Below are 13,814 nucleotides of genomic sequence, written 5' to 3' on the forward strand. Positions count from 1 at the left end.
TCCGAACCGGGATTCGATCGCAGGCCTCCGGCATCGCTACCTCACACGCAACCAGTACGCCACAGCCCTTGGCCATACCGGAGAGGAGCTCCTAATACTCTTGACTCTTCAAACGATCGCAAGGGAAATCGATTAGGCCCTTCGCCGCTTCCGGCTTCCTCATTTAACCTAGTGGAATTCCTCCATTGGCTGTGCTGCATCCCGACTCCAGAAAAAAAAAAATCACTTCCGAAAGACACGCTTTATATCTACACGGATCCTCTACGACTATCAAACGCAACTCTTATCTACGCGTGTTGTGGATTTCTTCTACCCACGGAATTATTAATATCTTGACTCTTCAAAAGACCGCAGGAAACACCTGTTAACGACCTTAACTACTTCCGACTGTCACTGGACCTCTGCTCCATTGGCTCTCATTAAACCTCCATCGCTCTCCCCCTTCAAAAACGCTAAAAGCATTAAACCTCCATCGCTCTCCCCCTTCAAAAACGCCAAGAGCTGCCTTTCCTTGCAGGCTCCCTAAAAAAATAGCACGCTTTGAAAAAAAATTCTGATCGCGACATATGTGAAAAGATAACCACTTCTTAATTTTCCTTTTGATACTTGTTATTTCTTTGCTACCTTTTGTTGCCCTTCTTATTTTATAGTTGCTCTTATTACTGTTCTTCTCGTTGTTGCATAGGACGGAGAGAGACACAGACACCTGCGGACCTGCTTCACCGCCCCTGAAGCGACTCCCCTGTAGCTGGGGAGCCGGGGATTCCAACAGGGGTCTTTATGCTCTGTGCCGCCTGCGCTGAACCCGCTGCGCTAAGACTCCCTTGAACATTATTATTTAAGAGCATTTTTCCGTGAGTGAGCTAGTGACACTGCACAGCGCCGCTCCGCCATTTGTGCAGTTAGTTTTGGCTTTGTTGCTTTCGTGTGGTTCTGGGGGGGGGGGGGTCTGGCACTCAACACACACTCAGCCCCCGCCCCCTCCTAGCCGCAGCCACCGACATTTCTATGAACCATCTATGATTCTCTCGACATTCTTGATTTCTCAGAATCTGCATCGTGATCGAGTTCGCTAATGTCTCCCTTAATCGTGTTTTTTTGTTTCTGAATTATCCAGTTGACCTAGAAGGGCTTTATTTTATTTTATCTCTTTATTCCCTTTTGTTGGCCTTGTTGCTTTATTGTTCTAGTTATTATTGTTGTTCTAACGGATGTCGTCGTTGTTGGATAGGACAGAGAGAAACGGAGAGAGGAGGGGAAGACAGAGGGTGGGGAGAGAAAGACAGACACCTGCAGATCTGCTTCACCGCCCGTGGAGCGACTCCCCCGCAGATGAGGAGCCGGATTTCGAACCGGGATCCTTCTACGGGTCCCTGTGCTTTGCGCCACCACCCGCGCTGCAGCCCGGCTCCGGAAAAAAAAGTCACTTCCGCCGAAAGACACGCTTTATCTACACGGACCCTCTACGACTGTCAAAGCGCAAGTCTTATCTACACGGGCCGTCGATTTCTTCTACCCGCGGAATTATTGGATACGCTCGACGTGTTCTGTCATCTGTGAACGGTTCTTCCTCTCGTACACCAGACTTCAGGATGTCGGCTTTGACGCAAGATCGGCAGTCGCCCTGAAAGCCGCGTGAGAAGACTCTGAGCGAGGTACAGGACGGCGCATGCGGTTACGCAAGAGGAGACCGGGGCCTCGCACAGGAAAGACGAGGAGCCGGAAGCCCCGCTCGCGCTGAGACATCATATTCGGTCACTTTGCCCGAGGTGCCGGCCGGAAAACTGGCCGCTCCGTTCCTGAGGGTTGGGGGGCGCGCGTCGCGGGCGGGGACTGGGGACAGCCGCCCTGCGTCGGGAGCGCCCCGCCGGGCAGCCGGTGGAGGCCGCTGCCAGGGTGGGGACGCGCGCGCCCCCCGTGCCGCTTTCGACGTGCTGAAAAGCACCGGCGATCATGAGAAAGAGATGTCTGACAAGTTTCTTCCATGCGCATACCTCAGACACGCTGACTGACTGTCTGTCCTGCTTTCCTTCAAGGTCCAACGTGGGAGAGGAGATGCTGACTCATCTGTCCTCCGTGCAAGTCTCCATATGTGACAGTAAGTTCGGCCTTCTCTTACTTCTCCTCTGTGTGTGTCTGTGTGTGTGTGTCGGCTGGGGTGGTGGCTCTTCGGCCTGAACTGTCCGTTTCCGACACCCACAATGTGCCTTTCCCCGGACTGGTCTTCCGATGCTATCTTCCAGTCGTCTCTCTCACCTCAGTCCACGGGCAAGGCCTCCTCTTCCATTTCCAGACAGGTAGCGTCCCAGCTACATGGGAAAGACATACGACACACGCGCCTCGTCCCTTAAAACCGGGAGGGACGGAGGGAGGGGGTACGGCCGCGTCACGGGGGATGATCGGGGACGGACGGCGGGACACGGCTCGCCCTGGGAACGGCTTGCTCGTAAGGGCGCGCCCCATACCTGGCCGCGGCTTGACCGCCATCGGCTGAGATGCCTTCTCTGGACGCCCTCCTTCCAGTCCCGACAGAGGGGCTACGCAATCGCGATCGACAGAGGGACCGTTTCGGATGCACGTAGAGGAAGGACGCCACACAGTGGCTCTTCCTGCTCCCGACACGCATACAGATTCTTAGACTTTGAGATTTTTTCCCTTTATTGACTAAAGAGGGATGAACAACAGTCAAAAGGGAAGACATAGAGGAAGACAGACATAGACACCCACAGCCCAGATCCAACACTTCCGACCGGGGGCCCATGCAGGTGGGACCCGGCCGCTTCACCGGGCACGACACCGCCCGCACCGGAAATTCAGCTTCTTCACGTGCCTGTGTGGCAGCTGTGCACCGCCCGCCGTGATGTCTTTTTTTTTTTTTTCCAAGCTAGATCACTCCATTTTTCATTGGTTTATTTTTCGGGGGCGGGGGGGGGGGTTCCTCCAGGTTTACCCCTGGGCCTCTGACACTGCTCCTTGCATTTCGCGTCCTGTGCACTTGACCGCGTGCGCTACTGCAGAGCAGCCTAGCGTCTGTTTGTTTGTTTGTTTGTTTGTTTGTTTGTTTGTTTGTTTGTTTTTTCACGTGGGGACCTTTCTGATTCTTTTATTACATGAGTATGAAAAATAGATGAACAAGAGGCAGAGCTAAAGAGGGAGGAAGAAAGCACAGCTTCATGGCTTCCGAGGTGCTGCCCCCTACCCCGTGCGGAGAGATGGAGCTCTCGAACCCCGGTCCCCGCCCTCGGTGGCGGGTGAGGAGACCCGGTGCGCAGCCACTGCCGCCAGCCCGGCCTTGTCGCGGTTTATGTGCAGCCGCAGGCTCATACGCGACCGGGACCGTCCCTGGTCCGCAGAGACCTGCTGTCGTGCCGAGGTGGGGGGGGCGCTCTCCCGCAGCTCTTCCCCGCCCCTCGCCATCTCAACGACGACACAGTGACAGCCTCGAGTTTCGCACTGTTTACACGCCTCCCGTGGTCCTCTCTGGATGCCCGCCCCATGACGGCATCTCGGGAGGGTGACGGTGACCCACACTCCCCGGATTCCACCCTGACGCGGACGTCTTCGTGTGAGTGAGACAGGAACGGTGTCGGCACCTCGCGGGATCATCTACGTCTGGCCTCCGCTGGCCTGCTACTTGACCCGTACGTACGTTTATTTCAGAACCGTTACCCTGGCCTGACTGCTGCAGGACACGGAAATACTGCAGAAGAGCTGCTGTGGCTGAGCCTCCGCGTGAGTGCCTGACCCGCTGCCGGGGAGCGACGGCGACAAGAGGACAGGCCATCGTCGAGCCGCGGGAACATCCTCACGTGACAGAGCTGATCCGTTATGACTCCCCCCCCCCCCCCAGGGCCTCAGAGAGAAGGCTGTCCGTCTGCATACGCACACCGGAACCCTACGCAAACTTGAGGAATGTTCTCTGAATAAGCCGTTACCCGACAGTTACCGTACTGGCAGCTACTACCCTGTGATCCTCGATTCCGTCTCCTGTGGAAATATCCTAAGGAAGCCGACACACTCATTCAGAAAGATCGGCGTACACGTATGTTCTCAGCAGCACGATTTCCCGCCGAGATCGGGAAGCGACCCGGGTGTCCAGCGACAGAGGAGTGGCTGAGCGAGTTGTGGTCTCATTTCGCGACGGAATACGACTCAGCTGTGAACGACGGTCGTGTCACGGTTTCCACCTGATCTTCGGTGGAGCTTGAAGAAATCATATGAAGTGAAATAACTCATGCAAAGGAGGATGATTATGGGATCGTCTCACTCTCAGGCAAAAATTAAAAGACTACAAGAGCAGACAAGTAGAACCTGAACCGCAGTTGGCGTGCCGCAACAAAGTAAAAGACTGAGGGGTGGGGTGGGGTGGGTGAGGGTGACACTACAGGTCAGAGGAGGATGACAGAGGACCTGCTGGGAGTTGCGCTGTTATATGGAAAACCGGGAAATGTTACGTATGTGCGAACTATCGTATTTGCCGTCAAACGTGAGACGTTACTTCCCCGATACATTAAATGAAATGCTGATGATGCTCATTAAAATTGCGCCTCCGGGGAAGTCGGGCTGTAGCGCAGCGGGTTGAGCGCAGGTGGCGCTGAGCTCGAGGACCGGCGTCAGGATCCCGGTCCGAGCACCCGGCTCCCCAACTGCAGGCGGGTCCCTTCACGGGCGGTGAAGCGGGTCTGCAGGTGTCTGTCTTTCTCTCCCCCTCTCTGTCTTCCCCTCCTCTCTCCAGTTCTCTCTGTCCTAGCCAACGACGACGACATCGACATCAACAACAATAACTATGACAATAAAACAACAAGGGCGACAAAAGGGAATGAATGAATGAATAAATAAAATAAAATAAAATAAAATATAAAATTGCGCCTCCGGATGGAGCCACTGCAGAGTTACAGTGTGGATCTTTTGGGGTGGGTGTCTTCAGTTCCTTGGGATGCCTCCCTCAGAGAGGAAGGCCGCGGGTCCACGCGGGGGTGCGCCTCTAGCCTCCCGAGCGTTCCCCAGACCGGTCTCCGCAGGGCCGGGGACATTCCGAGTTCCTGCGGGCGGTGAAAGTGAGGGGGACCTTCCCCCTTACGCCTCTCCAGCCGCTGTCATCTGGCGTGAACAGAGAGGGGAATCACCGATTGAAACTTGGGACTTTTGGGACTTGATGTGCGTCTTGTGCCAAGGGAAATGGCTCTCTCGGAGGGAGGAGACGTGAAGACTGGTGGGGGAAGCAGGCTTTCAGGTCAAGTTAGACGAGGATCTCGAATGACATGGCATGGGAATGAGAGTGCTCCGCACACAGACAGACGCCTACGACAGAGGTGACTGCGTCCAGGTGCCAGACCGTGCTACGAGCCGTTACCTTCCCTGTAAAAAAAAAAGATTTTCTTGTCTACAACTAATGCCATTTGCTTTCTATTTACTTTCCTTTATTGTGAGAGAGATTGTGGCTTCGTAGCTCGGAGATGACACTTGACACAGAGGTGACAGGGGATGGCGTTGCAGCGCTGAGGCTTCCTCCGGGGCGAAGGAAGGAAGGAAGGCAGGCAGGCAGGCAGGCTCGGTCAAACCCTCATACAACCGCATGTCTTCGCACACGCACGCTCACACTACAGGGTAGACAGAACATCAAGTCCTACTCAAGGGTGGCTGGCCAACCATGGGGGAGAACCAGCAGACACTGAGGCGACAGGACAGATAGCTGAGAAGGAGAACGCTGTTGCCTAGTAGAGGAGCAGCTACCGCTGAATGCTGCTCCCAAGGGGAGAGAGACGGCAGAAAGGGCAACTCAGAATGATCTAGAATACCTCCCTCTCTCAGCAGAAGCCAGACAGACACGTGCGCAGAGATGCCGGACTGGAATGCAGGTCCCCGTGCCCGGCGGTTACGCTCTCCAGGGAAGGTGGACTCCCACGTTCTGCAGCCGGACGGAGTTTGACGCGGCCAGGGCGACCGCCTGCTTGAAAGGGAAGCTCGTCCACCTCCTGGGAGACTCCACCCTGAGGCAGTGGGTCGACTACTTCCCCAAACTCGTCAAAAGTAGGTAACCTCATTTTCTTCCATCTCTCAGAATTCATGACCGACCTCTAGAGAGCATTTCGGTCTTTACCGCCTGACTGCGATGACACAGAGACAGACAGACAGACAGACGGGCAGGTGGGACACGCCGCGGTTTACCGTGCCTTGCGCCGGTGCTCGGGACCGAAGGTGCGGCCCTCAGAGACACGCTTTCGCTGAACCGTCACGGCGTCTCCCGGGCCTCCCTCTGAACCCTCCTTGGCAGACCTCTTTTTGCGTGCGATCTGTCTGCGACGTCTGACCTCTCGGGTCGGAGCCCCACGGCGTGTCCTCTCGCCCTCACGGATGAGGCCGCCGCATTCGGTCGTGAGGCCGCAGGGACGTGGGCCCTCGGACGCCATCCCGCAAGGCCTCCCGGTTAACGCAGATGTTCACTCTTTCGCCAGCGCTGAAGCTGTTGGGCTTTCACGGAAACGGAGTCTTTCAGCATCATCTGCTCATGGATGTGGAGAACGACATTCAGATACACTGGAAAAGACACACCTATCCCTTCGTCACCGTCCGGCTCTACTCCGTGATAGACGTGGCCTACATCCCTCGGGAGATTGACCGGATCCCTGGCGACAGAGACACGGCGGTCGCCATCACGCTGGGCCAGCACTTCCGGGCCTTCCCCGTGGAGGTGTTCGCCCGCAGGGTCCTCGCCATCCGCAGGGCCGTCGAAAGGCTGCTCCTCAGGAGCCCGGGCACGAAGGTGATCCTGAAGACGGAGAACGTCCGGGAGATGCACCTGGACGCCGAGAGGTTCAGCGACTTCCACGGCCACGTTCACCTCCTCATCCTCAAGGATGTCTTCAGAGACCTCGACGTGGGACTGATCGACGCCTGGGACATGACCATCGCCTTCGACGGCAACTCCGTCCACCCGACCGACGCTGTGATCGCCGGTCAGGTTGACTTGTTCTTGAATTACATCTGTTGATACACGGCCGTCGGGGCTTCCGCGGGCACTCTGGACGGCGGAGAGCCCCACCGATCGGGACAGTCCCGTCTGTGCGAGGGGCGGAGAACGCCTGGCGTGAATGGATCTGCCCTTTCTGAGAGGACACCTGAGAAGAAACGAACCTGACTGACTGCGTGACGCGCTCCCCCCCCGAGCGACCGAGGGCGTGGGTTTCCGTGCCAGGGGCGGAAGGAGCAGGGTGGTGACAGTTATAGGATTCTGAGCACAGCTCGAAGCCCACCCTGGTCAACCGTCAGGGACTCCCTGGCTCCACCCCTGTCCGATATGAATGCCCAGAGGGTGTCCTTATGGATAAGTACAGTGGCTTCCGACACTTCACAGGTGGATACTGTGCTACTGCTGCCCAGCTCCTTGAAGAGACACAAATCTCCCAAGATGAATGGTGAAGCAAAAAAAAAAAAAAAAGAAGAAGGTGGGGTGGTGGGGTGGTGGGGTGGGGAGAAAGGAGGGTCCCCAGAGCTCTTTCCCACTAAGGAAAGAGAGAGGCGGGCTGGGGGTATGGATCGACCTGTCAACGCCCATGTTCAGCGGGGAAGCAATTACAGAGGCCAGACCTTCCACCTTCTGCATCCCACAGTGACCTCGGGCCCATACTCCCAGAGGGTTAAAGAACAGGAAAGCTATCAGGGGAGGGGATACGGAGTTCCGGTGGTGGGAATTGTGTGAACTGTGCTCCTCTTATCCTATGGTTTTGTCAGTGTTTCCTTTTTATGGTTAGAGATTTCTTTAAAAAGAAGTAAAAATATTTTTTGCGAGATTCTTTGCCGGCGCTACAAATCCACTGCTCCTGGCAGACATTTCTCCTTTTGTCTCCCAACCCCCTTTGCATTTACTTGGCTAGGACAGAAGAATTAAGAGGGGAAGATGAAAATTTTTAGATTCTGTTTGTTTAAGGAAGAAAAAATAATAAACGTGACTGAAAAGCAAGTAGGTGTCACAGAATACTTTCTGTCCCTAAAAGATGGAAGAGGCCAGAGAAAATAATTGTATATGGTAATAACACATACGTTCAATATTTAAGTGATATATGATCGTCACACTATTTGACAGCCAATGGGTGGAAAAATTCCATTTTCACCGCTAATACTTCAGTGATGATGATTTTGCAGCTATGCTGCATGTTTCTCATATATGGAAAATTACTGTACTAGAGACATTTATGAATAGTGTATTCGTTAAAAACAAACCCACCTGCAGGGGGCGTTGATTCACAGGTGGTGAAACATGTCTGCAGTTGGTCTGTCTTTCTCTCCGCCTCTCTGTCTCCCCCGCCTCTCTCCGTTTCTCTCTGTCCTGTCCAACAACTGCAACATCAGTAACGACAATAATAATTACTACAAAAACGGTAAGAATAAATACGTTAAAAATTTTTTAAAGTTTAGACAACATTGAAAATGATGCTGAAATTAGAAAAACCTGGAGAGGGCGGGCGGCGGTGCCCCGGGATAAACGCACACTACACAAAGATCTCGGTTCGAACCCCCGGCTCGCCACGTGCAGCAGGCCGCTTCACAGCTGCCGGAGCAGGTCTGCAGGTGTCTTTCTCTCCCACGGTCTATCTTCCCCTCCTCTCTCCATTTTTCTCTGTCCTATCCAAAAAAAATGAAAGAAAAAAAATGGCCACAGGAGCCAGACACTCACAGTGCAGGCACCAAGGACCAGTGATGAGCCTAGAGGCGCAAAAAAAAAAAAAAAGCCTATGCAAATCCATCATTCTTATTTGGAGATACAGCTATATCCTACTTCCTTCAGCTTTAAAGCCATTGACACAATGGTAGCCGATTTGTAATTACCTACTCTGAGATGATCACACAAAAACGTGATTTCAGGATTGGTAGGTGACAGATCTCGGCCATGGCCATCTGGAAATTTATTTGGAAAATATTCTGAACTCTTTGATTCTTTCCTCGTTTTCTTTTGTCTTTTAAATAACTCTTTTTGGTTTTTAATCCAATCTTTATGAGTTGGATAGAGACAGCCAGAAATCAAGAGGGAAGGGAACGAGACAGAGGGACACCTGCAACGTAGGTAGTGTCCACGTTGACCTCTGATGAATAAAAAAGCAACAGGGGGACTGGGAAAGAAAGGTCTCACCTATAGAGCTAACACTTTGCCGCGCAGGAGGGGTTCGGATTCCAGCCCCCACGCATCGAGCAATAAGGAAAACCGCTAGTGCCGCGGTGCCTCTCCCTCTCGCTTTTTCTCCTCCGCTTTCAACTGCTATCTGAAAAAAACAAAAGGAAAGGGAAAGAAAGAAAGAAAGAAAGAAAGAAAGAAAGAAAGAAAGAAAGAAAGAAAAAACCTGCAGCAGGAAAACCTGCAAGGAAGAATGTGCGAAAGCCCTGGTATGGAATTACCAGCATCATCAGTATGATTATTATTCATAATCAACTAATTGCTGAAGGCCATTAAAATACCAAGAGCAGGGGCCAGGCGGGAGCGCAATGGGTCAAGCGCGTGTGGCATGCAGCGCAAGGACCGAGGTTAAATATCTCGGTTCGAGCCCCCCCCCACCACCCCCCCCCCCCCCCGGCGGCTCACCACATGCGGGGGGCGTGCTTCACAGCTGGTGAGGCAGGTCTACAGGTACCTACCTTGCCTCCATCTTCCCCTCCTCTCTCGACGTCTCAAGGATAAACAGCAAGGGCAATAAAAGGGGGGGGGGTGCAGCGCCCCCAACCCGAACGCCAGGGAGCCTGACAGGGTCATCTCCTCTGGACCTGCATTCAGACTTCAAGGAAGCTGGGCAGAAGGACGGGAATGGGTCGACGCATTCTCCCCCCGTTATTGCTACAGACAATTATACTCTCACGATTGATTAATAATGCTTTGGCAGTGCCTGGTGGAAATGGAGAGTCAGAAGCAGCCCCTCTCCCTTACACAGGGGCACATTTGAAAGTTACATTATGAAAGTGGAGAAGGCGGGTCAGCATAGACAGACAAAAGAAGTCATGTTATGACTTGCCCGCCCCTCATAGAAACAATACAGAGATTGAGGCCTCCCTGGTACAAGTTGACTTACTTATTGAAACAAAGAAAGATTAATAGTTAAACTGTAACAGACCTAGATGAGCAGTGGTCCACGACTAGGCAAAGATCTGTATGCCCCCATAGAAGATTAATGGTAGAGATAGCCCTCAGCAAAAGTCTAAAACAATTCTGGGTATGACCTCCTCTGAGAACAGAACGATACAGAGTATTGTACCCATTCTTTACAGTTATAGGGGAGTAACATGTGGCTTGCCAAGCCACAAGACTATGATGTTTATTGTTACTTCTTTATGAGCTGGTTGCTTAGGCAACCTGAATGTAACCTGAAAAAAGTATAAAAGCTAATGCAGTTTCACTAATAAAATGAGTCCAGATTCACCCTCCAATAGACTGTGGTGTCTATCTGTTCTCCCTCGCCGACTCCTGACCCACCTGGGAGGTTGCCTTCAAGACCCCTGACCCTCCTGCTGCTCGTCCACTGTGGTGGTCCGCGGCAGGGGGGGAATTGGCCTCCAGGATCGATCAGTGGTTTCATAGTACAGGCACCAAGCCCCAGCAAAAACCCGGGAGGCAAAAATAAAAAATAAAATTAAATAAGATACCAGTAACAGAAACTGTTTGGGTTCATAGTAATGCTAAAAAGAGAAGGGGACATGAAAAGGCTTGAGACACCTCCTCTGAGTAGCATGTGCACATCACAATGCCCGAGGACCTAGATTCAAGTCTACACAAAATTGAGGTAAGTAGATGTTTGAAAAGCTTGTCCTTCTGCTTAAAGAAAAAAATTAGTGTGTGTGTGTGTGTGTGTGTTCCTTAAAAACTTCCTCTTTGGACCTAGTGGGGGTTGTATTCTCATGTGGAAAAACCATAAATGTCATGCATGTACAAACTATTCTGTTTACTGTCTAATGTAAAAAATCTATCCACCAATACAGAAATTTTAAAAAGTGCCTCTTCATGAGATGGACTTTTTGAAGATATAGACCAAAAGATAACTCTCAGCTAGGAAGATGTCCTCCCCATTCCTTTTCCTCCCCTTTTCTCTTTCTCTTCTCTTCTCCTCTCTGCTTTTTATCATAGTATTACTGATTAGAATTTTCTTTTCTAAAACAAAACATCAGATCTCACAAATAACCAGCAAGAAGCCTACTCAAAGAGCCTATAAAATTGCCATTCCATGTAGCGGAACTGCTCTTTCTTCGACAAGGCGTTTGTCACGTCTTCGCCAAACCTGGTGGGTGCGGCACCTGTAAAGGCAGAGGCTTTCATCATTGGGACGGTCTCTAGATGGGGTCGTCGAGCCGTGCAGTCTTCAGATAATACGCCGGAGCAGTATCTCTCCGGCTGCATGCTGAGCCGGCAGAGTTAGTGGGAAGGACTCCTGGGGCCCCGGCAGATCACAGAGGGACTGGGCTGCGGTGCCGGGCACAGGCATTCCTGCCGATGCTCCTGCCTCGGTGGTCTTAGCCGCAGCTCTTGCTGAAGGGAACTTTTGTCACTACAAAGATGGCGGCAAAGGGATGAGCTGACGGTGGGAGAGATGGCTCACTTGGGACAGCGTGTTGCTTTCGGTCGTGCATGGCTCAGGTCAGAGTCTGTGAATCGCCATGATTCCGTGCTCTTTTTCACTTTCTCTCTCTGTCTCTCGATAGCTTAAAAAACAAAGAGCTGAACGCCACCTTCGGTGGGCAGGCTCACAGGCTGAGTACCGTAAGCACACAGGGTCACCCTGAGGCTTTCTGGCAGAACATACCTGCTCCAGATCTCTGCTGCCGGCAGGAATGTAGCACCCTTCCTGTTCTTTCTCCTGTCTCCCTTCCAGCCACATCCTCTGCCATCAACAAATAAGTCTCGAAAGCCCGGGCGTGGCCCGGCATGCAGACTGAACCCTCCCAGCTGTATCTCTTCTCGCCTCACGGCTCCCGAAAGACTGGGAGGCGGTCACTCTGGGGCCTTTCTGTGCTACCTCCTCCGCAACCCTCTCCGCCCGGGCTCCTGTCTGCTGACGAGCAGTCTTGCCAAGCTACAGAGGGAGCGTTGCTGTGGTCTCCCTGGCAGTGCTCTCCACCAGGGCTTCCCTGGGAACTCTCCTGAGACTCAGAGAACTGGATTTCTAAGGCAGGCTAAGGTATTCTGTTTCGGTGGTACATTTTGCACTTGTCTTCAAGTATTCCTTGAGGCTAGTCAAGCAAGTGAATGTCCCCACAGACATCTGAGGTCCCGCAGAACCACCTGAAGTTCCTTATGGGATGGTACTGCATCTGGGGATCATCTCTGGGGTGACACAAGTCTGCACCATCGAACTGCCACGCGCGTCAGAGGTCTCACAGCATCGCGGGCAGCTCACCGCCTGCAGGGCTGCTCAGAGCACTGACAACAACCTCATGCATCTCCGGAGATCTGGCTGGCTGTGCTTAACTTACCTTCATTACTGTAGGACGTTGACTCTCAGATCGCAGGAAACACGTTCATTGCTGGTATCGCTCTAGATGCCTGTCCCGCCCCATAAGTGGCCTTCTCCAGTTTCTCTCCTGAACACAATACCGGGGTGTGTGTGTGTGTGTGTGTGTGTGTGTGTGTGTCTCCATCTTGCCACCAGAATGTTCGCAGTTGTGATCCGGGGGGGGGAGGGGGGGCCTCCGTCAGCAGGAGCTCCCTGAGCCACTGTGGAATCTGAAGCTCCTCTGCTCATGTGAAAAGCAGCCTCCCTGCATATTCCACTTCCCAGTGGAAACCCTAACAGCTTCAGCACACCTATTTCTTTCTCATCCATCCACTGGTAGCTAAGCGAAAGCAACGTCAACTCAAAACCATTCAGCAGGATTTATCACATCTGTCTTCCTCCCTCCATCTCTTTGCCAGGATACTCTTCGGCTGTGGTTTCTGGCGGGTTGGGGATTGATTGAACCTGGGAACTTTGGTCCCTCAGACATGAAATGTTTTCAGGGTTACCACGATACAATCTGTCCAGTCCCCGGGGCTTCTATCTTCAATGCCTTCAGCTGTGCTCTCTGTATCTATTAGGAGGCTTCAATATTTACAGGCATTGACTTACCATTTATAGATATTTCCGCGGATGGTGGGGAGGGGAGCCGGGTCGTGGCACACCAGGGTGAGTTAAGTGCACGCAGTACAACGCACAAAAACCCATGTAGCGTGAGTCGGGCGGGGCGGTAGCGCAGCGCATTAAGGGCAAGGATGGGCATCAGGATCCCGGTTCGAGCTCCCGGATCCCCACCCGCAGGGGGGTTGTTTCACAAGTGGTCAAGCAGGTCTGCAGGTGTCTCTCTTTCTCTCCCCCTGTCTTCCCCTCCTACATCTATTTCTGTCCTGTCCAACAACCATGAGATAAATAACAATAAAACAACAAGGGCAAGAATAGGAAATACATAAATCAGTATTTTTAAAAAAGCCCAGGTTAGAGTCCCCTTCTCCCTACCTGCAGAGGGGGATGCTTCATGAGTGGTGAAGCAGGTCTCCAGGTGTCTATCTCTCTCCCTCTCTACCCCCATCTCAATTTCTCTCTGTCCTAACCAATAAAATGTAGGGGAAAAAACTGTCGACAGGAGCAGTGAATTCATAGCAAGCCCCAGCAATGACCCTCGATGAAAAAGAAAAGATTTGGGGGGGGGGGGTACTATACCCAGTGGCAGGGACCCTGGTTCAGGCCACAGTTCCCACTGCAGGGGAGAAGTTTCACAGCCAATACAGTACTGTCTCTACCGAATAAAAAGTTTTCACATACATCACTTACAGAATCATTTCAGACCCTACCCTCACACACATGTCC

The 13,814-nt window shown here is 52.6% G+C and overlaps 1 protein-coding gene across 2 annotated transcripts in view; it reads left to right on the forward strand.

The window, feature by feature from the left end:
• The window catches only part of LOC103128757 (NXPE family member 1-like), a 50,653-nt gene that overhangs the window by 19,262 nt on the left and 17,577 nt on the right, over positions 1 to 13,814 (forward strand). The window contains exons 4-6 of one of the 2 annotated variants that reach the window (XM_060180024.1): positions 2,037 to 2,098; positions 5,815 to 6,030; positions 6,456 to 8,012. The exons of the other annotated variant lie outside the window; for it this stretch is intronic. Of the exons in view, the coding sequence (XP_060036007.1) occupies positions 2,037 to 2,098; positions 5,815 to 6,030; positions 6,456 to 6,991 (814 nt within the window). The 3' untranslated portion in view covers positions 6,992 to 8,012. Of the gene's footprint in view, positions 1 to 2,036; positions 2,099 to 5,814; positions 6,031 to 6,455; positions 8,013 to 13,814 lie in introns of those variants that run through there. 2 annotated transcript variants of the gene reach the window in all.

Source organism: Erinaceus europaeus, chromosome 20, assembly GCF_950295315.1.
Source record: "Erinaceus europaeus chromosome 20, mEriEur2.1, whole genome shotgun sequence".
In the NCBI taxonomy this organism is placed as follows: Eukaryota; Metazoa; Chordata; class Mammalia; order Eulipotyphla; family Erinaceidae; genus Erinaceus; species Erinaceus europaeus.